We start from the raw sequence: 25,802 nt of genomic DNA, 5'->3' as shown, positions 1-25,802 counted from the left end.
TCATTCAGGTTGTTGTTAGGATCTAGATCCTAATAACTTGAGGTCCTTGCTTCTTTCCTATCAGTTGGAGGCTACTCTTACCTCCTAGAGTATACTCTCTCTGGTCCTTGCACATGGACTTCTACATCTCAGAACCATCAGTGATTCATTGAATCTTCCCATGGTTGGAATTTGACTTCCTTTTTGGCCTCTCATCTGATTCCAGTCAGAGAAAGTTCTCTGCTTATAAGGGGCCATAATGATTAGATTTTGCCGCATCAGTAATCTAGCATAATCTCCCTATCTTAAGTTCCATAACTCTAATATATCTGTAAATTAATTTTACATATTAACAGTTCCAGGATTAAGATATTGAAATCTTTGGAGGGCATTATGCCTACCTAAACAGTACCAATCATCACCACTACTTTTCAGGGTCGTAAGATTTGGTACATTAATGAAAGAAAAAGAAAGTGTTCAAATATTAGGAAAAGGTATGCCTGTTATTATTTACAGGTGATGTGACTATGTACCCCCCCAAAATATGTGACCCAACTGTCAAATAGACATAACAATGGTTCAGTAAGAATAAATATAAGACTATATACAGTCTATAAAATAAAAGAACTTTAAGAAGTTAAGAGTAAGGGAATAAAATGAGAGGAAATATTTATAAAATAAGTAACAGAAAAAGGACTAATATCAAGAATGTTTAATAAATAATAAAAGGGCAAAAAACTAGAGAAATAAATAGAGGCTATGAACTGCCAATTTATTAAAGTAGAAATACAGATGACCAGCAATATATGAAATGACACTGTTAATCAGAGAAATGAAAATTGAAACAATATGATTAACTTTACATATAATCTTGGCAAAAATTTTAAAGAATGACAATATGTAATGTTAGTAAGATACAAAAAAATATGCTCACACACTACTAGTTGAATACTAGAACTTTTAGGGGACAATTTGGCAATGTCTATTTTTTTTTAAAGGTTTATTTATTTTTTTATTTTAGAGAATGAGAGGGCCTGTGCGGGGGCCAGGGTGAGGGAGGGACAGACAGAGTCTCAAGCAGACTCTATGCTGAGTGTGGAGCCCAATCTGGGGCTCCATCTATGACCCTGAAATAAGGACCTGAGCTGAAACCTGAGGGTCATTTAACAGGTGCCCCCAGCAATGTATGTTTAAATTAAAATGTACAATTTCCACTTCTGTATTTTTATCTTAAATAAATATTCCTATATGTGTTCAAAGAGTCATTAACCAGGTTGTACAGTACTATTTATAATAATGGGAAATTTGAAAAATAGCAATAGAATAAGAATAAAATGAAAATGGGAAATAAAAATGATACAACTGAACTATGAATCTGTGGATTTGAAAAATAGCAATAGAATAAGAATAAAATGAAAATGGGAAATAAAAATGATACAACTGAACTATGAATCTGTGGATTAGAAAATGAAGTCACTCTATTTGTACAATTATAAAAAGATCTCTTAGACGCATTGAGGGGATGATAGGTCTCAGTGGCTTTTTTTTTAAGATTTATTTATTTTAGAGAGAGAGAGATAGCAAGGGGGCAGAGAGAGAGAGAAAGAATCTCAAGCAGACTCCATGCTGAGAGTGGAGTCAGAGGCAGAGCTCAGTCTCACAACCCTGAGATCACAACCTGAGCCAAAACCAAGAGTCGACTTCTTACTTAGCCAACTGTGCCACCGAGGTGCCCTGTCATTTTATTATTTTTTAAGCAGAACTGCAAGTATGCACAAATACATAAGAAATAGTTTGGAAAAATACATGTAAATTGATGGCAGTAATTATCTTGTGGATGGGGGGGCACATAGTGGAATGTGCAAATATGAGACTTTTTGCCATTTTTTAGTTCTTTTACAATACTTTATATTCATGTAATTTTAAAAAAGATTTTATTTATGTATTTGAGAGAGCGCATGAGAGCACAAACAGGAGGAGGGACAGAAGGAGAGGGAAAAGAAGACTCCCCCTGATCAGGGAGCCTACCCACAGGGCTCGATCCCAGGACCCAGGGATCATGACCTGAGCCAAAGGCAGATGCTCGAGCAACTGAGCCACCCAAGCACCCCTATATTCTTGTAATTGTTAAAAACTGAAGGTGTATGCATATCAAAATATGCCATCCAAATAAGGTTTGTAGATTGTGCCAATGTCGATTTCCTGGTTTTTATATTATAGAACAGTTATATAAGTTGTTGCTGTGGGGGAAAGTGTGAGGGGACTTTCTGTAGTACTTTTGCAACTTTGAATGAGTATAATTATATCAAGGGGTCTTTTTTTTTCTAATTAACAAATAAGTGAAAAAAATTAAAGGTTAAAAAAGGAATTGTGGCCACTCGTCACTGAAGTCTGTTAAATTACCTAAATACTGTAGTCACTGAAGCAAAAACCATCATTGTTTTTCTGTTTTCTTTAATAGGTTCTAGATGACCTGGAATGTCATGGAGTTGCAGTGTCAGAACAAAGCCGAGCAGAGTTGGAACAGAAAATAGATGAAGCTAGAGAAAATATTCGTAAAGCAGAGGTGAGGTGACAGCTAACTGGCATTTTGCCCAGCTCCAACAACATCACAGCTGTGATATATATCTCTAGAATTCAGTTTCTATACATGGATTAATTTGAAGATGATTCAGCATCTTCATCTGTCCAGAGTATTATTTTTTAGCACCTACTTTATACAAGGTAGTATACATAACAAAAAGACACTGAACCTGCTATCTGAAGAGTTTACAATCATAAAAAATTAAATAAGAGAAGAATTAAGTCACAATAAGATATTAATTTTACATTTTTCATAAAGTACATAATAAGTCAAATTAATGGCATAAAATTGATAGATACATATGTTCAGAGCCTTGAAAAATCCTCCCCCATAATGAAAGTCTCATTGGTCCAGGGGCATAAGCTGATCTTTTATAAAGAGAGACTTGGTTAAGCAGACAGGCTAAAAAACATTACAACACTGGATTTTAATCTTTTGGTAAAGGGTCATGGGACCCTTTGAGGATTGTGTACAAAAATGTGAAACCCTCTCTCTCACAAAAAAATACACATTTTTGTGTACAGTGTCCAAAAGTTCATTCACCCTAGAGTAATACTACCTGATCTACAGGCAGAGAGGTTGAGATGGAAAGAAAAAAGTTACTTACAAAGGAGGAAGACAGGATACAATTTGGCAGTTGGATTTGTTCAAAGTGGAGGGTTTTTATGAGGAAATGTGGTAGGAAGTAAGCAAAATAATTGTGGTTAGGACCAATTCATGGATAACCTGTGCACGCTGTGTATAGTTATCTACCCAATGCAACATGTTGAAGGGATGTAGAAAATAAACATTTTAGAAAGACTGAGACTATCCAGACCTCAAAGAGAGTATGTTCCTGTTAGGAAGGCACAGAGAGTGCCAAAGGTAACTAAAACTGTAAAATATAAATGCCAAGAAGTGGTCCATACAGGTATACTTAATACTCAAGAAACCCAGAGGACACAGAGACCACTGTGGGAGAAGTTGTTAGTGCAGGTAGCACAGAAGAGGTAGAATTTGAGCTGGGTGTTGACAGATGAGTATTTTAGAATGAGAGAAAAAGGGATAGCATAAGATTTATGTCATGCAATGTCAAGAGGCGTAACTTGAACCGAAAGAGGTAGGAAAGAGGCAGATTTGAGCCTGGCTTTGGGAAACACTCTCTAACATTCATTTGTCCAATGAGAGAATAAGCTCCCCTGGGATAAAGTGCAGCACTGTAAGTGTATAAGATACTGTCAGGGACTCTGCACAAGGAGTTCTTGTATTGACTGAAGGTTAATCAGTGATTTTCATATATTCCCTCAGGATTCTAGAGGTTTTGAGGAAATATTTCAGTGGTTGATTGGGGGGGAAGCAGGTGGTCAGGGGAAGGGCAGTTTAGGCAAACAGGGAGTATGAGCATGTTTTTGGCACAACCCCACAGAAGTGATCTGAACCAGAAAGGCTTGCCATCTGCCTAGTCTAGAGAAGCCCCAGTAAACCCAGCTTGCCTTTGTTTCTGGCACATGATCCATAGCCTCCATAGTGAAGAGGGCAGGGTGTACAATAAATAGCCATTTTCCACTCTGAATTCAGGGTCATAGCTAAACCACTACCCTAGTATACTGGCCAAGTACTGTTGGCAGGCCCTTGCCTGGTCTAAGAGACATTGGCTTGTGTGTAAGAGTTTTTCCTGCTGTTTGTTTCTCCGTACACTGAGATGAAGCCAGTTTCAGAGCCTTAGTGGAACAGAACAAGTCTCAGAAAAGGGTGTGTTCTCTCTTGGATTTTCCATTTCCAGACTCCCTCCATGGTGTCACTGTCTGGTACCATAATTCTATCAACCCCCTCAGTTGTAGCAGTAGTAAGTATCAGTCACATAAAGTCTGCATTTAGACTGAATGATCTGTAATTTCCATGAGTATGCTAAACAGCCCTGTGTTTGTTAGCTTAAAGCTAAAAATATGAAGTGAGATTCCCACAACAGAATGTCTCATTTCTCCTAATACCAGTATTTAAGTCTACATTCTCAAAGATAATTTTCTTACCAAAATATGGAATATGCTAAAAACCATGGGGCTGGATCCATTCATTATCTCAGCTTTAAATATCTATGAAATCTAGTTAATCCTACTGCTATCTTAAAATGATCTCTCACTTGATTTTCACCTATCAGATACAAAGTACAACCAAGCTAAAATAAGAGGGCAAACATGTGAGTGTAGTATTGAAGTAGTACTTAACAGATTGTCATAATGACACTTTTGGATAGACTTTTGGATAGAACTAGGATTATGACCTGAGCCGAAGGCAGACACTTAACTGACTGAGCCACCCAGAAACCCCTAGATTCCTTTTTTCTATTCCTTTGCTTGTGTATCATTTGCATTGGATTTTCTCTTTCCATTCAATAGTTATTTACATCATTTATTAATAAATACCTAATCAAAAGGGAGACAGCTGATTAAAATTCCATTATATCCTTCATGTTTGGGTTTGTTTTTTTTTTTTTAAGATTTTATTTATTCATGAGAGACACACAGAGAGAGGCAGAGACACAGGCAGAGGGAGAAACAGGCTCCATGCAGGGAGCCCGACATGGGACTCAATCCTGGGTCTCCAGGATCACACCCTGGGCTGAAGGCAGCACTAAACTGCTGAGCCACCCGGGCTGCCCTCATGTTTGGTTTTTAACTCCTACCAACATGAATATTCCTTGTTGGTTAATCTACTTTATCCAGTCCTTTCTGTATTATGTTTCCATTCAGTATTGCTAGTTAGAATAAAAACCTTTGTAGTGCTCAGTAATAAATATTTTCCAAACGTAAGAAATAAAAAATATAAATTACCTGTGCTTTTCCAAAGAATAGGGTTTATATAGTGATTAATTAATAATTGGCTGGTTAAAGTGCCACAAATTCACCAATTGATTAGTTTAACAGATACTTAATGAATACCTGCCATGTGCCAGATACTGATGGATATACTAGACATACAGTGATGAACAAACTATTGTTAGATTGTTATGATCTCTGTAATTGTCACAAAAATCTTTATATTAGATGTGGTAATGTTTGCAGCCCCTAACAAATTCCAGAATTGAAACAAAATAATAGCTGCTTAAGTTAACTTTGATAACAATATTCTTAACCTGGTATTTAGGTATTTGAATTTTTTGAAATGCCTTTTGTCACAAAAGACACACATTCTTCATCTGACTTACCATTCCTATTTTAAAAATGACTTGCCAAGAAACCAAGAATTTTAAATACCATCTTTTTGGAACTGTACCTGACTTATGTTGTTCCAGAACACAATTATTTTTTGCATGTTTAAATTTTTCCTTTTATTTGGGTTGAGGGCAGTTCTCTTTTTGTGACAATGAGGAGATACAAAGAGGAGAAAGTTAATTTAAGAAGTCAAATATACCCAGAAATTTTTAGTAACTCACGTTTGGTATAAGGTCTACATAGACTATATGATTCTTTCTCTAAGATATTAACTATATATTTTAATCTGAATTGAATGAATATTTGAAAGCCAAAGCACACTAACAGTGAATTAACAAAACAAAAAAATCAATTTTTATTTATATAAGCACATTATCATAGATATCATTTTAAATTATCATCCTGTAATATTCTGTTGTACATCAGGAATCCAAAATTATGTCATCATGTACCTCAGTGACTCAAAAATGGTAATTAATACCCTTCCCAGCATGCTATAGGAGGAACCTAAAAATTTCAGTTGCGTAAAATATGAGGCCTCATCACCTCAATATTAAGGAAATGTTAAGGATGAACCTGCAATAAAAACAATTTCTTATCATTTTATATCCAAATTTATATTACATCTGGGCCTGTTACTATGAGTTTTCACTGTACTCATGTAACAGTATGACAGCAGACCTTTTGACCTCTCACTTTCTTTCATTTTTATTGTGAAAATTTTCAACCATATATAAGGATGAAGAGTAAATACATATTTCTTGATATGCTAAATTCAAACAATTAATATTTTGCAATATTGGTTTCATATGTTCTATTCTGTAAAATGGAAGTTAAATCTAGATTCTTGATTAGAATAAGTATTTTAGGCAAGAATACTTTATAGATGATGCTATGATTTTCATTACAGAATGTTTTTATCAAATTGTCTATTAATGATAGTAGTCACTTAATTAGGTGGTGCTACCAGATCTTTCAACTATTAAAGTTCCTTTTTTATGTACTTGCAGCTAGCAAGTACTAGTCACCTCCAATAGTGGCAAATGGGTAGTTTTCTCTTAGTTAAGTATCATTATAATGTCACAGAATTTTAAAAATCAGTTCTATCAAGGTATAATATACATACAATAAAATATAACTATTTCAAGTGAACAGTTTGGTGAGCTTGGACAAATGCATCTCCCTAAGTATTCACCACCACAATCAAGATATCAGATATTTCTGTCATATAGGTTGTTGAGCTTCAACAACATGAACATTAGATTACTTGATTTTGGGATACTTGGGTGGCTCAGTGGTTGAGTTATCTGCCTTTGGCTTAGGTCATGATCCTGGGATCCTGGGATTGAGTCCCACATCAGGCTCCCCACACAGAGCCTGCTTCTCCCTCTGCCTATGTCTCTGCCTCTCTTTCTGTGTCTCTCATGAATAAATAAATAAAAATCTTTAAAAAGAAAAGATTACTTGATACTGTCCTATATATCACATAGAAAGATCACCCCTCACATTTTTATCCAACCTTAATTTTTTTCTTTAGTTCAGTTCAATGAGCTACTATGTATTCAAGCTCACTGATCCTTTCTTCTGTTGTGTATAATCTACTGTAGGCCATCTTGTGACTGATTCCAGATATTACAGTTTCAGCTCTATAAGTTTTCAGTTCTTTATTTTTTTTAACAGATTTATTTTATTTAAAGACTTTATCCATCCATTCATAGACACAGAGAGAGAGGCAGAGACACAGGTTGAGGGAGAAGCAGGCTCCACACAGGGAGTCCGACATGGGACTCGATCCCCGGTCTCCAGGATCACACCCCAGGCTGCAGGCGGCGCCAAACCGCTGCGCCACCAGGGCTGCCCAGTTTTCAGTTCTTTATATTCTCAATTCACACCTGTTTATCTTCATGTTTTCCTTGAAATCCTTAAGTGTATTTTTAATAATGACTTTGCTTGTCTGCTCATGCCATCATATCCGTGATCTTTTTTTTTTTTTAAGATTTATTTATTTATCCATGAGACACATAGAGAGGCAGAAGCAAGCAGGCTCCCTGCAGGAGCCTGATGTAGGACTCAATCCCAGAACTCCAGGATCACATCCTGAGTGGAAGACAGATGCTCAACCACTGAGCCATCCAGGCATCCCCATATCTGTGATTTCTGTTTCTCTTTCTTATTGACCAGTTTTTTCCTTTAGTTATGGCTCAGATTTTTCTGCTTTTCAAATACGTAGTAGAAATTGTGAGTGTTTGGTTACTGAATGCCTGGATTCTCCTTTCATCTTTTGAAAATTACTGAGTTTTATTTTCAACAAAACTGAGCTGAACAGCCAGTTCAGTTGCAGATCAGTTTGATCCTTGGGAGGGTTGTTTTTAAGCTTTGTTTGGGTTGGTTTAGAATAGCCTTTGCAAGAGGGCAAATTTAGCCCTATTACTTATACATTTCCTTTCTATAGTTTCTTGTTATGCCATGAGTATCCAACAAGGTTTCTCAACTCTGTCTGGATAGAACTGTAACATCTTTCAGCTCTGGGAATTTTTCAGTTCACAGCTTTGTGGTAGATGTATTTTCCCCGAGTCCCTACCCTTTGCTTCTCATCAAGGACTCCCACCTTATATATTCTGAATTTATTGTGGATTTTTATTCATTTAATGTATTTTCAATTACAGTTGGCCTCTTTTAAGCCCCATATTGTGTATTTTGGGCCAATGAGAATCCATCCATGGGAATAATGTCAAAAGGCTTCCATGTCCTTTTGACATTATTCCCATTAGCCTTTGAACAGTTTCTTGCTTTCTCACACAAGCCTGCAGTCATAGACTCACTTTATATTTTCCCTGCCCAGACTTAGAATTAGCCATTTCTCCAAGGAACTTTGATTTCTTTTAATAGAGAATAGTATTTAGACACCAAGGTCTAGGATATGAAGGTGCTTATTGTAATGGATGTCATTTATGTCTTGGCCCTTTCTTTGTTTTTAAAGCTAGGAATTACTTTTTTTTAAAATTATGACTTCATGTTGATATTTCCAATTAAAATTTAAAATTAGAAGGATTTTGTTCAACTTCTTTGATTCTATATTTATCTTTTTTTCTTATATGGAAAATGTTGGTTCCTAATAATACTATCATAGTATTTTATTTTGCTTTATTGTGCAGTATATTAAAGTTTCAGCATTACAATGGAAATATTATTAATGATAAACTATTGAGCAAAATCTAAGATTTATTTGCAGTTCATTTTGTTTTTCTTTTTGTTTTTTTTTTTTTTTTTTTGCAGTTCATTTTGAATGTAGACTATTTCTACAAGGGTTTCTGCTTCTGGTAATAAGGAACTAGTCATATTAGACTAATCCACCTTTATTTTTTTTTAAGATTTATTTTTATTTTATGATAGAGAGAGAGAGAGATAAAGAGAGACAGGCAGAGGGAGAAGCAGGCTCCATGCCAGGAGCCCAACGCGGGACTCGATCCCGGGACTCCAGGATCACACCCTGGGCCAAAGGCAGGCGCGAAACCGCCGAGCCACCCAGGGATCCCCACTAATCCACCTTTAGATAAGTTACTAACCTGGGGTAAAAATATTTAAAATAACTATTTAAATAGGGAGCCCTCAAGTTTGCGTATATATAAATAACCGTTCAGATCCTCAGCCAAACCTGCATGCACTGGTGAGGCAGAAATTCCCAGGAGCTTGACAGGAAACAGGAGCCAGAAGGCAAAATAACTGAGCTGAAATTTTAGCTGTTGCTCAACACAGGGGAGTAACACTAACCATTAAAATATTGGAGTGGTTATAATAATATCAGACAAAATAGACTACAGGATGAGAAATACTAAAAGGAATAATTTATAATGATTAAAAATAAGGTCATCATTATCTTCTCCATCAAGAAGACACAACAATTCTGGATGTATAGTATAGGTAGCTAATAATAGAGCTACTAAATACATGAAGCAAAAACTGACAGAACTGAAAGAAGACATAGACCAAGCTACAATGGTAGTCAGAGATTTCAACATTCCTTTCAGGAATTTGAACAAGAAGCTGTAAAATGAGCAAGGATACAGAAGACTTGAATAACACTGTCAACCAACTTTACCTAATTGGCATTTATAGAACACTCCATCCCATAAGAGTAGAGTACTTGTTCTTTTAAAGTATACACGGAATGTTCAGCAAGACCATATACTAGACCATAAACCAGTGTCAATTAGTTTAAAAGTATTGTTATCACTCAGAGTATATTCTCTGACCCATCAGAATTAAATTGAAAATCAGTAACAGATACCTGAAAATTCTCCAGGTATTTGGAAATTAAATTATTTAAACACAATAATCTGTTCCTAACTTAAAACACACACACCCAACTTTATGAGAAAAATGATTTATTATCTCTCACCATTCTGGGTGTTGACTGTGCGTTTCTTTTGCAGGTTTTTCCTGAGTTTACTCAAGGAGCTACATTCACCCAGAGGGTCTACTTGGAGAGCTGGGCCTTTTTTCCAAATGGTCTTTCATGCTCACATATGCTAAACTAGGCTTCCTTACATAGTGGAGAGACCTCAAGTTTAAATGCACTTATCAAATCTCTGCTGGCATCAAATTTGCCTATGGTCCCTCAAAACAGATCACATGGATAAGCCCAGAATCAGTGTGTGACAGGACTGCATGGATACCAGAAGGCATGATTCATTGGCAGTAACAAATTACCAAAATTGATAAGACCTTGGTTAAATCATTTCTCTCATCTGTAAAATGGAGTTTATGTTATGATATATATCCCCAGAATTGTTTTTTTTAAAGATTTTATTTATTTATTCATGAGAGAGAGAGAGAGAGGCAGAATCATACACACAGAGGGAGAAGCAGACTCCATGCAGGGAGCCCAATACAGGACTCGATCCTGGGACTCCAGGATCACTCCCTGAGCCAAAGGCAGACACTCAACCACTGAGCCACCCAGGCATCCCTATCCCCAGAATTGTTGTGTGAATTAAATGAAATAGTATAATCATATAGTTCCTACTACATCTGATAAAAGTTGTTTAGAGTGGGGTTTTTTTTTTAAGATACCAAAGGTAATTTAGGGTGGCAAATACTGTCATCTACTCTTATTCATTTCCTGCATATGCCAAGCACTGTCCTAAATAGTAGGGTTGCAACAGACACAGCCCTTATCCTAAGAGAAATGATATTTTGAAGATAAATTAACGCCCAGATTGGATTTACAGACTTTATAACTGTCGAAAAATTTCATAAACTCAACTGTGGTTTGATATTTAGATATACTTATGCTTAAGTTTTATATTAAGATCAATTAATTAGGGATCCCTGGGTGGCGCAGCGGTTTGGCGCCTGCCTTTGGCCCAGGGCGCGATCCTGGAGACCTGGGATCGAATCCCACGTTGGATTCCCGGTGCATGGAGCCTGCTTCTCCCTCTGCCTGTGTCTCTGACTCTCTCTCTATGTCTATCATGAATAAATAAATAAGATCTTTAAAAAAAAAAAAAAAAAGAGTCGCATGCTCTACCAATGGGGCCAACTAGGTGCCTGCAGAGCTTAGATCAATTTTAATACAAACTCCCGGGACACCTGGGTGGCTCAGCGGTTGGGCATCTGCCTGTGGCTCAGGGCGTGATCCCAGAGTCCCAAGATCAAGTCCCACGTAGGGCTCCCTGCAGGGAGCCTGCTTCTCCCTCTGCCTGTGTCTCTCATGAATAAATAAATAAAATATTTTAAAAATAATAATAATACTAACTCCCACAGTTGAGAATCTCCAGAGAGTGGTCAGAATTGCATACTAGAAGGGATCAGTGAGCATACTTGTTTGTCCAAAAGTCCCACAGAAGGCTTGAAGTGAGGGTTGAAATTATCGAATAATCAAAATTTTCTCATTGGAACCTTCAAATGTTGAAGGAAGAGACCACCTCTCTATTACATGGAACAATGAAGCTGAATTTACTACTTGCTAAGCAAAAGAGGATGGTATTTATATAGTTTCTCTAAACAAATAGAACTGATATATAGGGTTTTGAGAAGTGTGGATTTCAGGGGTTGGCAGATATTCAAAACTAAAAACGTCTTAAGATTGGCTCAATTGTGGCTGTGTATATACAGATTGGTGGACTGTGGGAAGCAAGAGTGGAAGCTTGACTACTCTGATGATTGATTACTGGAGCAAGGTTGTCACTGACTAGCTGCATTTGCAGAGGCTCCGCTGTTGGAGCAAAGCAGTCGCTGTTTGATTGAGACAGGTTTAGACTGGTTCTATGGTTACTTGCTTATGGCTTAGAACGAGAGCCAGAGGACAAGTAGTCTTTCCATTTCTTGAATTTGGAGACTAGGAACTTTTAATTTTCTGTCTCTTACTATTTCTGACAGCTACATCATATTTTTTTTTTTTTTTTTGCTACATCATAATTTAATTCAAACCTTTACCAACTAGTTCAGTCAGGAGTCATGGAAAAAAAAAGTCCTCCTTTTACCAGAGGAGTGATATGATGAGATGATTTGAACTTGTAAGTCCAAGAGATGGGTTAGAAGGCTGTCAAACATGTTAGATTTTAGGATGTTCTGATGCATAGCCTTATTAAAGGGAAAAGAATTCAGACTTTGGTGTATCTTCCTGTTCATAAGTTATGTTTGATGTGTCTTCTCCAAATGCAAGTGTGCCATTTGCCCTCATTTCCATTTTTGTGTTTCTTCTCCTCTATCCAAGTGAAAAATTAATATGTATGCCAAGGTAGCATTGCTAGTGAATATCAAGACTATTCTAATTAATAAATCAGAAATAAACACATTGATCCGAAGGGGGAAATAGCCTTGATTTCTGACCATTTTCTTCTTTTGTTAGATAATTAAGTTGAAAGCTGAAGCCCGACTGGACCTGTTGAAGCAGATTGGTGTTTCTGTGGATACATGGCTAAAGAGTGCAATGAATCAAGTAATGGAAGAACTGGAAAATGAACGATGGGCTCGCCTTCCTGCAGTGACCAATAATGACACTTTACACTCGGTAGGGTTTCTTTTCTTGGCTATGATAGGCAGACTTTCATTGAAGAATGCCATTCTTTGTGTAGCCAAACCTGAAAATAGCCAAAATTTAAAAGAAAAAATAATGGTTTTGCTAGCAGTTTGGTTTCTTCTCTTTAGCCTATCACTGAGTTAAACTTGGTACAGCAAGAGGAAAAAAGTCGTGCCTTTTTTTTTTTAATGTGCAGTAAAGAATGTACTATCATTAGTAGGTTTATTAGTGCCACTTTACCAAACTCCTTATCCCATTCATGAAGTAGATATGCTTCTTGCCTGGAAGTAGCAGAATAAAAATTTTAATCTAGTGTTTCTGAAGTGCTCAGAGGTCTTCCATTCCATAGTACAAATGAAAACTAATATCCAGAAAGTCATAAACAGTCTTAAAGGAGGGAAAGGAACACTTTTAGTCTGCGACATAACCTGTTTGATTCACAAGGGCTTTCACACTCTGCTCACTATCTTTTTTTTTCCAAAAAAATTTTTAAATTTTATTTAAACTCAATTAACATAAAATGTACTATTGGTTTCAGAGGTAGACATCAGCAATTCATCAGTCTTATGTAATACCTAATGCTCATTACATCATGTGCCCTCCTTAATACCCATCACCTAGTTACCCCATCCCCCTCCCCTCCACGACCCTGTTTGTTTCCTATGATTAAGAGTCTCTTATCATTTGTCTCCCTCTCTTATTTCCTCTTTTATTTTTTCCTCTCTTCCCTTATGATCCTCTGTTTTATTTCTTAAATTCCACATGAGTGAGATCATATGAAAATTGTCTTTCTCTGATTAACTTATTTCACTTAGCATGATATCCTCTAGTTCCATCAATGTCATTGCAAATGACAAGATTTCTTTCTTTTTTTTTTTTGATGGCTGAGTAGTAGTGCATTGTGTGTGTGTATATATACATACACATACATACATACACACACACACCCTATCTTATCCATTCATCTGGTGATGGACATCGAGGCTCTTTCCATAGTTTGGCTACTGTGGCCTTTGCTGCTATTAACATTGGGGTGCATGTGCCCCTTCAGATCACTCTATTTGTATCTTTGGGGTAAATACTCATTATTGCAATTGCTGGGTCATAGGTTGGCTCCATTTTCAACTTTTTGAGGAACTTCCATACTGTTTTTCAGAGTGGCTGCACCAGCTTGCATTTCCACCAGCAGTGTGAAAGGGTACCTCTTTCTTTGTATCATTATCAACATTTGTTGTTTCCTGACTTGTTAATTAGCCATTCTGACTGGTGTGAGGTGGTATTTCATTGTGGATTTGATTTGTATTTCCCTGATGCTGAGTAATTTTGAGCATTGCACTGTGTCTTTCATCAGAGACATAGTGCATGTATGGTGTTACAAACAAGGCCAGAGCTCAAGCTGGTGTTTTTTGGGGTTTTTTAAAGATTTTATTTATTTATTTGAGAGAGAAAGAGAGAGAGAACATGAGCAGGGGGAAGACCAGACTCCCTACTGAGCATGAAGCCCAATGCAGAGCTGGATCCCAGAACCTAAGGCAGATGCTTAGACAGCTGAGCCACCCAGGTGCCCCAAGCTGGTATTTTCTTGCTTCAAGTCCAGGGCTCTTTCCACCCTGATGTCATCCAGTTCAACCTTATATTTTCATGTTGGAGATCTGAGAACCAGAAAAGTTCAGTGATTTGCTTATTACATAAGTGGATGTATGATTTCTAGCTGGTCAGACTAAAGTAGTTCCTGCTGCTGCCTCCCAACCCATTACTCTCTCTCATCCTGTTTATTTCCTTAGGGCATTTATTACAATCTGTACTTGTCTTCTTTATTTGTTTTCTTTGTCTGTCTTCCTCTCTGGAATATAATTTCCAGGTCTGCCTGATTCACTACTCTGCACAGCAAAGTGCCTGGCATATGGTAGGTACTCAATAAATGTCTGTTGAAGGAAAAAATGGAAGAATGGATGGACGAATAGATGGAATAGTGGCAAACTAAAAGCTAAAACTCTAATCTCTCAACTTCCTACTATATCCATAGTTTTGGCCTCTTCAGTGCTTATGTCCTTTAGATAAAAGGCATCCTTGCTAGAGAAATTGGCTAAAGTTTAAGAACATTCCTGAAAGTTTTGTCAATTTTTTCACATAGCATTCTGATTTTCTAATGGGAATACACTTGCACATTTAAAAAAGATTGTGTGGGGGTGTGCATTTTGAGGAAAAGCAGTATTGAAAGCTTATTTTTATTGCACTATTAATGGTAATCCAGCTAGAGAAAGTAGTACACCTCACCCATTTGACTTTGGGGTTAGAAGAGCTTGCCCTGTTTTCTTTTTTTTTTTTTAAGATTTTATTTATTTATTCATGAGAGACACAGGCAGAGGGAGAAGCAGGCTCCATGCAGGGAGCCCGATGTGGGATTCGATCCCAGGTCTCCAGGATCACGCCCTGGGCTGAAGGCAGGCACTAAACCGCTGAGCCACCAGGGCTGCCCACTTGCCCCATTTTCAGTACAACAGAGTTGCTCCATGTCATGGAATATCTCTTCCTAATGCATCTTTTGAATATCACAATTCCCATCTACTTCAGGTTGTACAGAACTTAGGATGACAGCAAATTGCAGACACAGCTTTTGTTTTGGCATCTTTTGGCAAGAGTGACTCTCTTGGCAACTGATCAGACCCATGATTTCCCTTGGACTAGTACCTTTTCTAACTAAATCAACTGGGCAGGCATTTACCCCCTCACTGTGTACCTGCTTCCTGGGTAAATTGGAAATGAACAAGATTTGGTCTCTCTCCTCAAAGAGCATAGCTAGTAGAGCAGATAGACCTTTACAGATCTTAGTGATACATGGGAGTGTATGACTGGGCTACTCTATGGCAAACTTGAAATTGCCTGCTCCTAACTCATCAACACCTTGGAAAAAAAGTCACTTCTCTCTGGATTCAGAGAGAAAGTTAAATGATCTTAAGATCCCCTCTAATTCCAAAATCTTATGATTTTATGAAATACTACCAAAAAAGCTCAATGCCAGATAGAAAAATAGGAAAGACATTTGCCCCATGAAGGAAATGTCAGTTGAGATAGTCCTTGAAGAATTTTAACAGGAGATAAAGAAGGGCTTCTAAGTGTGAAAGAAGGAAATGAAGGAGATATGCCTAGTACAGTGTGTCAATGAGTAGTACATTCTGGTAGTAAGTGTTGAGAACTGTCCAAAGATATCAGCTCATCTAAGAATATCATATCCTCTGTGAAGGGAGTGTTTTGTAATTCTTTCCCACTCTATTCCCTGTAGTCAGTATTATGGAGCCTGTGTCATCCCACTTTCAGCTGAAGGATATATTTTGTGAAAGCTCTACTAGCAATGTATTTAGTGCCTCCCTTATTCATGGTGTCACTTTTCCTGGTTTCAATTACTATGGTCAACCATGGAAGCAACTATCTGGAAGCAGATGACCCTCCTTCTGACTTATTGTCAGAAGATCAGTAGTAGCTTAACACTCCATCACAGTGCCTACGTCATTCACCTCATTTTATTTCATCACATAGGCATTTTATTGTCTCACATCACCACAAAGAGAAGGGTGAATATAGATACTTTGAGAGAGACCACATTCCCATAACTTTTATTACAGTACATTGTTGTAATTGTTATATTTTATTATTATTGTTATTTATCTCTTACTGGGCCTAATTTATAAATTAAACTGTAGCATAGGTATATATGTGTAGGAAAAAAACATAGTCTATGTAGGGCTTGGAACATATCCCCCAGGGATAAGGAAGGGAGGCTACTGTATAAATAAAGGAGAGATATGGGCACAGAATAGCTTACTGAGTCCCAGTATTTATTTAACCTGCTTTTAAATGACACACTGAAATAATTTAGAAGGATTTGTATCTCTCCACCCTGGCAGATAACTGGCAAGGTGCATGAAGGAGAAATACACATCTGGGGATCAAATTATTTCTTCCATTATAGGTGCCAACAAAAGCATTAGTCATCAGGTTTAGAGTTCCCTTCCATCTGGAAAACATGGTTAATTCTAGTGTTAGACAGTAACAGTGTAAAGTGCCTTATTAACAGTCCAATCATGAAATGGGCAGAAGACATGAACAGAAATCTCACCGAGGAAGACATAGACATGGCCAACAAGCACATGAGAAAATGCTCTGCATCACTGGCCATCAGGAAATACAAATCAAAACCACAATGAGATACCACCTCACACCAGTGAGAATGGGGAAAATTAACAAGGCAGGAAACCACAAATGTTGGAGAGGATGCGGAGAAAAAGGAACCCTCTTGCACTGTTGGTGGGAATGTGAAATGGTGCAGCCACTCTGGAAAACTGTGTGGAGGTTCCTCAAAGAGTTAAAAATAGATCTGCCCTACGACCCAGCAATTGCACTGCTGGGGGTTTACCCCAAAGATACAGATGCAGTGAAACGCCGGGACACCTGCATCCCGATGTTTCTAGCAGCAATGTCTACAATAGCCAAACTGTGGAAGGGACCTCGGTGTCCATCGAAAGATGAATGGATAAAGAAGATGTGGTTTATGTATAAATGGAATATTACTCAGCCATTAGAAATGACAAATACCCACCATTTGCTTCAACGTGGATGGAACTGGAGGTTATTATGCTGAGTGAAGTAAGTCAATCGGGGAAGGACAAACATTATATGGTCTCATTCATTTGGGGAATATAAATAATAGTGAAAGGGAATAGAGGGGAAGGGAGAAGAAATGGGTAGGAAATATCAGAGAGGGAGACAGAACATGAGAGACTCCTAACTCTGGGAAACGAACTAGGGGTTGGTGGAAGGGGAGGAGGGCGGGGGGTGGGGGTGACTGGGTGGCGGGCACTGAGGGGGGCACTTGATGGGATGAGCACTGGGTGTTATTCTGTATGTTGGCAAATTGAACACCAATAAAAATAAATTTATTATTTAAAAAAAGACATGTTTTTAAAACATACAGTCTATTTACCTTATAGAATTGGGATGAAACTAAACTTACTTGACTATTAACTCTTTGCCTTATATATTATGCTGTGGTACAAACTATAGGATTGGGAAGAAAAAGAGAAAAAGAACCACAGAGTATAACAACATATTTTTCAAGGAGAGCAGTCTGCTAATATAGTTATTCAGTTGATGGTTAACTAGAGCTCATACCTAACCTCCTGTGGTTAGATTGCTGCCAGTAGCCCCATCAGCCTTTCTTCATTCCTCTCTTCTCTTATTTTCCTTTCTTCTCTTACTCAAAAGCCCATATCCAGTTTACAACCTAATTTTGAAATTGTTATTAATTTTAGAATAGAAAAAGTTATATAACTAGATTACAAAAAAATTAGAAAGTTCAGTAGAGAAAAAAAATGACCAAAAACTCCATCTTTTTAACACCACTGTTAGCAACTTGATATAATTCTATTCTCTTTCTACTGTCTTTTTTAAGATTTTTTTTTTTCATTTATTTGAGAGAGAGAAGAGAGAGAGCACAGGAGGGCATGTTAGTGGAGGAAGGGGAGCTGAGGGAGAAGAAGCACGCTCCCAGCTGAGCAGGGATCTTGAAAACGGCCAACGCTAGGGGTCAGGATCATGACCTGGGGTCAGGATCATGACCTGAGCCAAAGGTGAACGCTTACCTGAACAACCCAGGCACCCCTACTATTCTTTTTTTTAAACATATTTATCAAAATAAATAAATAAATAAAATAAACATATTGATCATAATAAAATTAATTTAGTATATTTTTCCATCTAACATGCCATTTTGCTGAATGATCTCCATAATCTTTCTTTTAATGTCTGCATAGTATTCGATCAGAAGGCATACTATAATTCACTTAACTATTCTCTTACAGGTTCAATATTTAGATTGCTTCCAGATATTCTAAATAAATAATACTGTAAAATATATTTGTGTACCTATTTATATTTCTTTTTTCCTTACAGAGGATTTTTTTCTGTAATATAGGTTCTTAGAAGTAGAATAGGTCAGGGGTGCCTGGCTGGCTCAGTTGGTGGAATGTGTGACTCTTGATCTCAGGCTTGTAAGTTCAAGCCTCATGTTGGATATAGGGATTACTTAAAAATAAAAAATGAATAGGTCAGAGATTTATAGTTCTTTAAGATTAGCTTTTGTTCTGTTACTTTGCCCTAGGTTCTCAAACTATAGCTGACAATATTTACATGACTTCCTTGTCTCTAGCCATTTCCCCCAGCTGTTATGCACAGACATCCTGACATCCACTTTGTTGTGCAGCCTCCCTAAGTGTAAGCATTTTGCAGAGTTGCATAAAAATAAATTCTGACTTCCCTCATTGTGAAGATCATGCTGAATGTGTTTTGAAAGGCAAGGGAATTGAATATTTTTAACCATCAGGATGGTGGTTAATTTCCATCTGCCTCATTAATGTGTAATAGTCTTTGCAGTATAATGGGCTTTGTTTTTGAATTATGAAATCAGTTTTTGGCTTGCACTAATCCCAAAGAAAGGAAACAATAGATTTTTGTAATAAAATAAATGTAAGCTGTAGAAAGTAATAGAATACACCTGTACAACCTTCAGGCATTTTCTGTATTTACAGTTTTTCCAAACGGGCAGTGGTTTTTTTATTGAATTAAACTCTGTACCCAAATAGCCTACACTATGAGTAAAATTTACATTTCAGATTTTAAATAGGATAAATTTAATTCAACTCAGTAACATTTATTGAACCTACACTGGTCATGAGACCTTTTGCTAGGTGCTGGGAGTTGTCAAACGGAGTATAATGTCTGCTGAGTTTGTATCCACAGATGGGGAGAACCAGTCTCACTGATCGCCAAGACCAAAAGGGGGGCATTGAAAAGATTTGCAGAATTTCACTCCTAAGAGAAGTGTCTCCACCTGTATTACGTTCTTTAACTTTCTTCATGGCCATAATAACAAGTCATGTGCCTGACGTAAATCCTTATACATAATATATGTTCAAAAACATTAATCTGAACCTCAAGACAAATAGTTTAATTCTACTAACTAAACTTAAAATACTACTATAAGGAGGGAGTTCATAGATAAAGCATCTATTCTGACCAGGTACTGTGTCAGGCACATTCATACATTATGTCACTTAATGATACAGTTAATTACAACAGTTCTGAATGTTTTTACAGATGAGGAGATAGACTTGTGAGAATTAGCTCTCCTTCCCAACAGCACACGGCTAGTAAGTGGAGAGAGCTAGGATTTGAACTCAGATACATCTGCCTCTAAAGTCTTGCCCTTTACCATACTTTCTTATTCTATGGATGGCCCTTTATTCCTGTGACCTTTCTCATGACTCAGTGTAATTGCTGTGCATTCCTTTTTTTTTTTTTTTTTTAAGATTTTACTTATTCATTCATGAGAGACACAGAGACAGAGAGAGGCAGAGACATAGCCAGAGGGAGAAGCAGGCTCCATACAGGAAGCCCAATATGGGACTCGATCCCAGGATCACGCCCTGAGCCCAGGGCAGACACTCAACTGCTGAGCCACCCAGGCGTCCCTCTTTTTTACTTTTTAAAACTATTTTAGTTAACTTTCAGCTTCCTTCTTAAGGTTGTTTTGAATATTCTGGGTCTTTTGCATTTCCATATGAATTTAAAATCAATTTTCTACCAAAAAAACCTACCAGGATTTTTTTTAAATAGGATTGTGAGGAAGGGGGGGAGGAGCAAGATGGCGGAAGAGTAGGGTCTCCAAATCACCTGTCTCCACCAAACTACCTAGAAAACCTTCAAATTATCCTGAAAATCTATGAATTCGGCCTGAGATTTAAAGAGAGACCAGCTGGAATGCTACAGTGAGGAGAGTTCGCGCTTCTATCAAGGTAGGAAGACGGGGAAAAAGAAATAAAGGAACAAAGGCCTCCAAGGGGGAGGAGCCCCGCGAGGAGCCGGGCTGAGGCCGGGGCGAGTGTCCCCAGGACAGGAGAGCCCCGTCCCGGAGGAGCAGGAGCTGCACCGACCTTCCCGGGGGAAAGGGGCTCGCGGGGAGTTGGAGCAGGACCCAGGAGGGCGGGGATGCCCTCGGGCTCCCGGGGACAGTAACAGCAACTGCGCGCCCAGGAGAGTGCGCCGAGCTCCCTAAGGGCTGCAGCGCGCACGGCGGGACCCGGAGCAGCTGAAGGGGCTCGGGCGGCGGCTCCGCGGAGGGGGCTGCGCGGCCCCGGGAGCAGCTCGGAGGGGCTCGGGCAGAGGAAGAGGCTCCGTGCGGAGGGGGCTGCGCGGTTCCAGGAGCAGCTCGGAGGGGCTCGGGCGGCAGCTCCGCGGAGGGGGTTGCGCGGCCCGGGAGCGCGAATCCAACAGCGCAGGCTCCGGAGCACAGGGCGCCGGGACACAGCCCAGGATCCGGCCTCCCCCGGGACAGGCAGAGACCGGGAGGGCCCAGGACAGCGAGGACGCTCCTGCCCCAGCTGAGCAGATCAGCGGCCCCGCCTGGAGCCTCCAGGCCCTGCAGACGGAGAGCTCGGAGTTCCTGCCGGAGCTGAATCCAGGTTTCCAGAGCTGCCCCGCCACTGGGGCTGTTCCTCCTGCGGCCTCACGGGGTAAACAACCCCCACCGAGCCCTGCACCAGGCAGGGGCACAGCAGCTCCCCCAACTGCTAACACCTGAAAATCAGCACAACAGGCCCCTCCCCCAGAACACCAGCTAGACTGACAACTTCCAGGAGAAGCCAAGGGACTTAAAGAACACAGAATCAGAAGATACTCCCCGGTGGTTCTTTTTTTGTTTGTTTGTTTTTGTTTTTGTTTTTGTTTTGTTTTGCTTTTTGATTTGTTTCCTTCCCCCACCCCTTTTTTTCTCCTTTCTTTTTCTTTCTCTTTTTCTTCTTTTTTTTTTTTTTTCGTTTTTTTTTCTTTTTCTTCCCTTTTTTTTTCTCTTTCTCTTTTCTTTCCTTCTTTCTCTCCTCTCTTTTTCTCTTTTTCCCGATACAACTTGCTTTTGGCCACTCTGCACTGAGCAAAATGACTAGAAGGAAAACCTCACCTCAAAAGAAAGAATCAGAAACAGTCCTCTCTCCCACAGAGTTACAAAATCTGGATTACAATTCAATGTCAGAAAGCCAATTCAGAAGCACTATTATACAGCTACTGGTGGCTCTAGAAAAAAGTATAAAGGACTCAAGAGACTTCATGACTGCAGAATTTAGAGCTAATCAGACAGAAATTAAAAACCAATTGAATGAGATGCAATCCAAACTAGAAGTCCTAACGACGAGGGTTAACGAGGTGGAAGAACGAGTGAGTGACCTAGAAGACAAGTTGACAGCAAAGAGGGAAACTGAGGAAAAAAGAGACAAACAATTAAAAGACCATGAAGATAGATTAAGGGAAATAAACGACAGCCTGAGGAAGAAAAACCTACGTTTAATTGGGGTTCCCGAGGGCGCCGAAAGGGACAGAGGGCCAGAATATGTATTTGAACAAATTCTAGCTGAAAACTTTCCTAATCTGGGAAGGGAAACAGGCATTCAGATCCAGGAAATAGAGAGATCCCCCCCTAAAATCAATAAAAACCGTTCAACACCTCGACATTTAATTGTGAAGCTTGCAAATTCCAAAGATAAGGAGAAGATCCTTAAAGCAGCAAGAGACAAGAAATCCCTGACTTTTATGGGGAGGAGTATTAGGGTAACAGCAGACCTCTCCACAGAGACCTGGCAGGCCAGAAAGGGCTGGCAGGATATATTCAGGGTCCTAAATGAAAAGAACATGCAACCAAGAATACTTTATCCAGCAAGGCTCTCATTCAAAATGGAAGGAGAGATAAAGAGCTTCCAAGACAGGCAGCAACTAAAAGAATATGTGACCTCCAAACCAGCTCTGCAAGAAATTTTAAGGGGGCCTCTTAAAATTCCCCTTTAAGAAGAAGTTCAGTGGAACAGTCCACAAAAACAAAGACTGAATAGATATCATGATGACACTAAACTCATATCTCTCAATAGTAACTCTGAATGTGAACGGGCTTAATGACCCCATCAAAAGGCGCAGGGTTTCAGACTGGATAAAAAAGCAGGACCCATCTATTTGCTGTCTACAAGAGACTCATTTTAGACAGAAGGACACCTACAGCCTGAAAATAAAAGGTTGGAGAACCATTTACCATTCTAATGGTCCTCAAAAGAAAGCAGGGGTAGCCATCCTTATATCAGATAAACTAAAATTTACCCCAAAGACTGTAGTGAGAGATGAAGAGGGACACTATATCATACTTAAAGGATCTATTCAACAAGAGGACTTAACAATCCTCAATATATATGCTCCAAATGTGGGAGCTGCCAAATATATAAATCAATTATTAACCAAAGTGAAGAAATACTTAGATAATAATACACTTATACTTGGTGACTTCAATCTAGCTCTTTCTATACTCGATAGGTCTTCTAAGCAAAACATCTCCAAAGAAACGAGAGCTTTAAATGATACACTGGACCAGATGGATTTCACAGATATCTACAGAACTTTACATCCAAACTCAACTGAATACACATTCTTCTCAAGCGCACATGGAACTTTCTCCAGAATAGACCACATACTGGGTCACAAATCGGGTCTGAACCGATACCAAAAGATTGGGATTGTCCCCTGCATATTCTCGGACCATAATGCCTTGAAATTAGAACTAAATCACAACAAGAAGTTTGGAAGGACCTCAAACACATGGAGGTTAAGGACCATCCTGCTAAAAGATAAAAGGGTCAACCAGGAAATTAAGGAAGAATTAAAAAGATTCATGGAAACTAATGAGAATGAAGATACAACCGTTCAAAATCTTTGGGATGCAGCAAAAGCAGTCCTAAGGGGGAAATACATCGCAATACAAGCATCCATTCAAAAACTGGAAAGAACTCAAATACAAAAGCTAACCTTACACATAAAGGAGCTAGAGAAAAAACAGCAAATAGATCCTACACCCAAGAGAAGAAGGGAGCTAATAAAGATTCGAGCAGAACTCAACGAAATCGAGACCAGAAGAACTGTGGAACAGATCAACAGAACCAGGAGTTGGTTCTTTGAAAGAATTAATAAGATAGATAAACCATTAGCCAGCCTTATTAAAAAGAAGAGAGAGAAGACTCAAATTAATAAAATCATGAATGAGAAAGGAGAGATCACTACCAACACCAAGGAAATACAAACGATTTTAAAAACCTATTATGAACAGCTATACGCCAATAAATTAGGCAATCTAGAAGAAATGGACGCATTCCTGGAAAGCCACAAACTACCAAAACTGGAACAGGAAGAAATAGAAAACCTGAACAGGCCAATAACCAGGGAGGAAATTGAAGCAGTCATCAAAAACCTCCCAAGACACAAGAGTCCAGGGCCAGATGGCTTCCCAGGAGAATTTTATCAAACGTTTAAAGAAGAAATCATACCTATTCTCCTAAAGCTGTTTGGAAAGATAGAAAGAGATGGAGTACTTCCAAATTCGTTCTATGAAGCCAGCATCACCTTAATTCCAAAGCCAGACAAAGACCCCGCCAAAAAGGAGAATTACAGACCAATATCCCTGATGAACATGGATGCAAAAATTCTCAACAAGATACTGGCCAATAGGATCCAACAGTACATTAAGAAAATTATTCACCATGACCAAGTAGGATTTATCCCTGGGACACAAGGCTGGTTCAACACCCGTAAAACAATCAATGTGATTCATCATATCAGCAAGAGAAAAACCAAGAACCATATGATCCTCTCATTGGATGCAGAGAAAGCATTTGACAAAATACAGCATCCATTCCTGATCAAAACTCTTCAGAGTGTAGGGATAGAGGGAACATTCCTCGACATCTTAAAAGCCATCTATGAAAAGCCCACAGCAAATATCATTCTCAATGGGGAAGCACTGGGAGCCTTTCCCCTAAGATCAGGAACAAGACAGGGATGTCCACTCTCACCACTGCTATTCAATATAGTACTGGAAGTCCTAGCCTCAGCAATCAGACAACAAAAAGACATTAAAGGCATTCAAATTGGCAAAGAAGAAGTCAAACTCTCCCTCTTCGCCGATGACATGATACTCTACATAGAAAACCCAAAAGTCTCCACCCCAAGATTGCTAGAACTCATACAGCAATTCGGTAGCGTGGCAGGATACAAAATCAATGCCCAGAAGTCAGTGGCATTTCTATACACTAACAATGAGACTGAAGAAAGAGAAATTAAGGAGTCAATCCCATTTACAATTGCACCCAAAAGCATAAGATACCTAGGAATAAACCTAACCAAAGATGTAAAGGATCTATACCCTCAAAACTATAGAACACTTCTGAAAGAAATTGAGGAAGACACAAAGAGATGGAAAAATATTCCATGCTCATGGATTGGCAGAATTAATATTGTGAAAATGTCAATGTTACCCAGGGCAATATACACGTTTAATGCAATCCCTATCAAAATACCATGGACTTTCTTCAGAGAGTTAGAACAAATTATTTTAAGATTTGTGTGGAATCAGAAAAGACCCCGAATAGCCAGGGGAATTTTAAAAAAGAAAACCATATCTGGGGGCATCACAATGCCAGATTTCAGGTTGTACTACAAAGCTGTGGTCATCAAGACAGTGTGGTACTGGCACAAAAACAGACACATAGATCAGTGGAACAGAATAGAGAATCCAGAAGTGGACCCTGAACTTTATGGGCAACTAATATTCGATAAAGGAGGAAAGACTATCCATTGGAAGAAAGACAGTCTCTTCAATAAATGGTGCTGGGAAAATTGGACATCCACATGCAGAAGAATGAAACTAGACCACTCTCTTTCACCATACACAAAGATAAACTCAAAATGGATGAAAGATCTAAATGTGAGACAAGATTCCATCAAAATCCTAGAGAAGAACACAGGCAACACCCTTTTTGAACTCGGCCATAGTAACTTCTTGCAAGATACATCCACGAAGGCAAAAGAAACAAAAGCAAAAATGAACTATTGGGACTTCATCAAGATAAGAAGCTTTTGCACAGCAAAGGATACAGTCAACAAAACT

At 38.6% G+C, this 25,802-nt stretch overlaps 1 protein-coding gene across 5 annotated transcripts in view; it reads left to right on the top strand.

Moving 5' to 3' along the window:
* The window catches only part of FCHSD2 (FCH and double SH3 domains 2), a 338,349-nt gene that overhangs the window by 292,017 nt on the left and 20,530 nt on the right, over positions 1-25,802 (top strand). For all 5 annotated transcript variants that reach the window (XM_077866897.1, XM_077866896.1, XM_077866900.1 and 2 more), the window contains 2 exons: positions 2,441-2,545; positions 12,608-12,769. In XM_077866897.1, coding sequence (XP_077723023.1) covers positions 2,441-2,545; positions 12,608-12,769 — 267 coding nt within the window. The remainder of the gene's footprint in view (positions 1-2,440; positions 2,546-12,607; positions 12,770-25,802) is intronic.

This window comes from Canis aureus, chromosome 23 (genome assembly GCF_053574225.1).
Source record: "Canis aureus isolate CA01 chromosome 23, VMU_Caureus_v.1.0, whole genome shotgun sequence".
In the NCBI taxonomy this organism is placed as follows: Eukaryota; Metazoa; Chordata; class Mammalia; order Carnivora; family Canidae; genus Canis; species Canis aureus.
The sequence above is the reverse complement of the archived record's forward strand: the minus strand, read 5'-3'. Positions and strand labels throughout refer to the sequence as shown.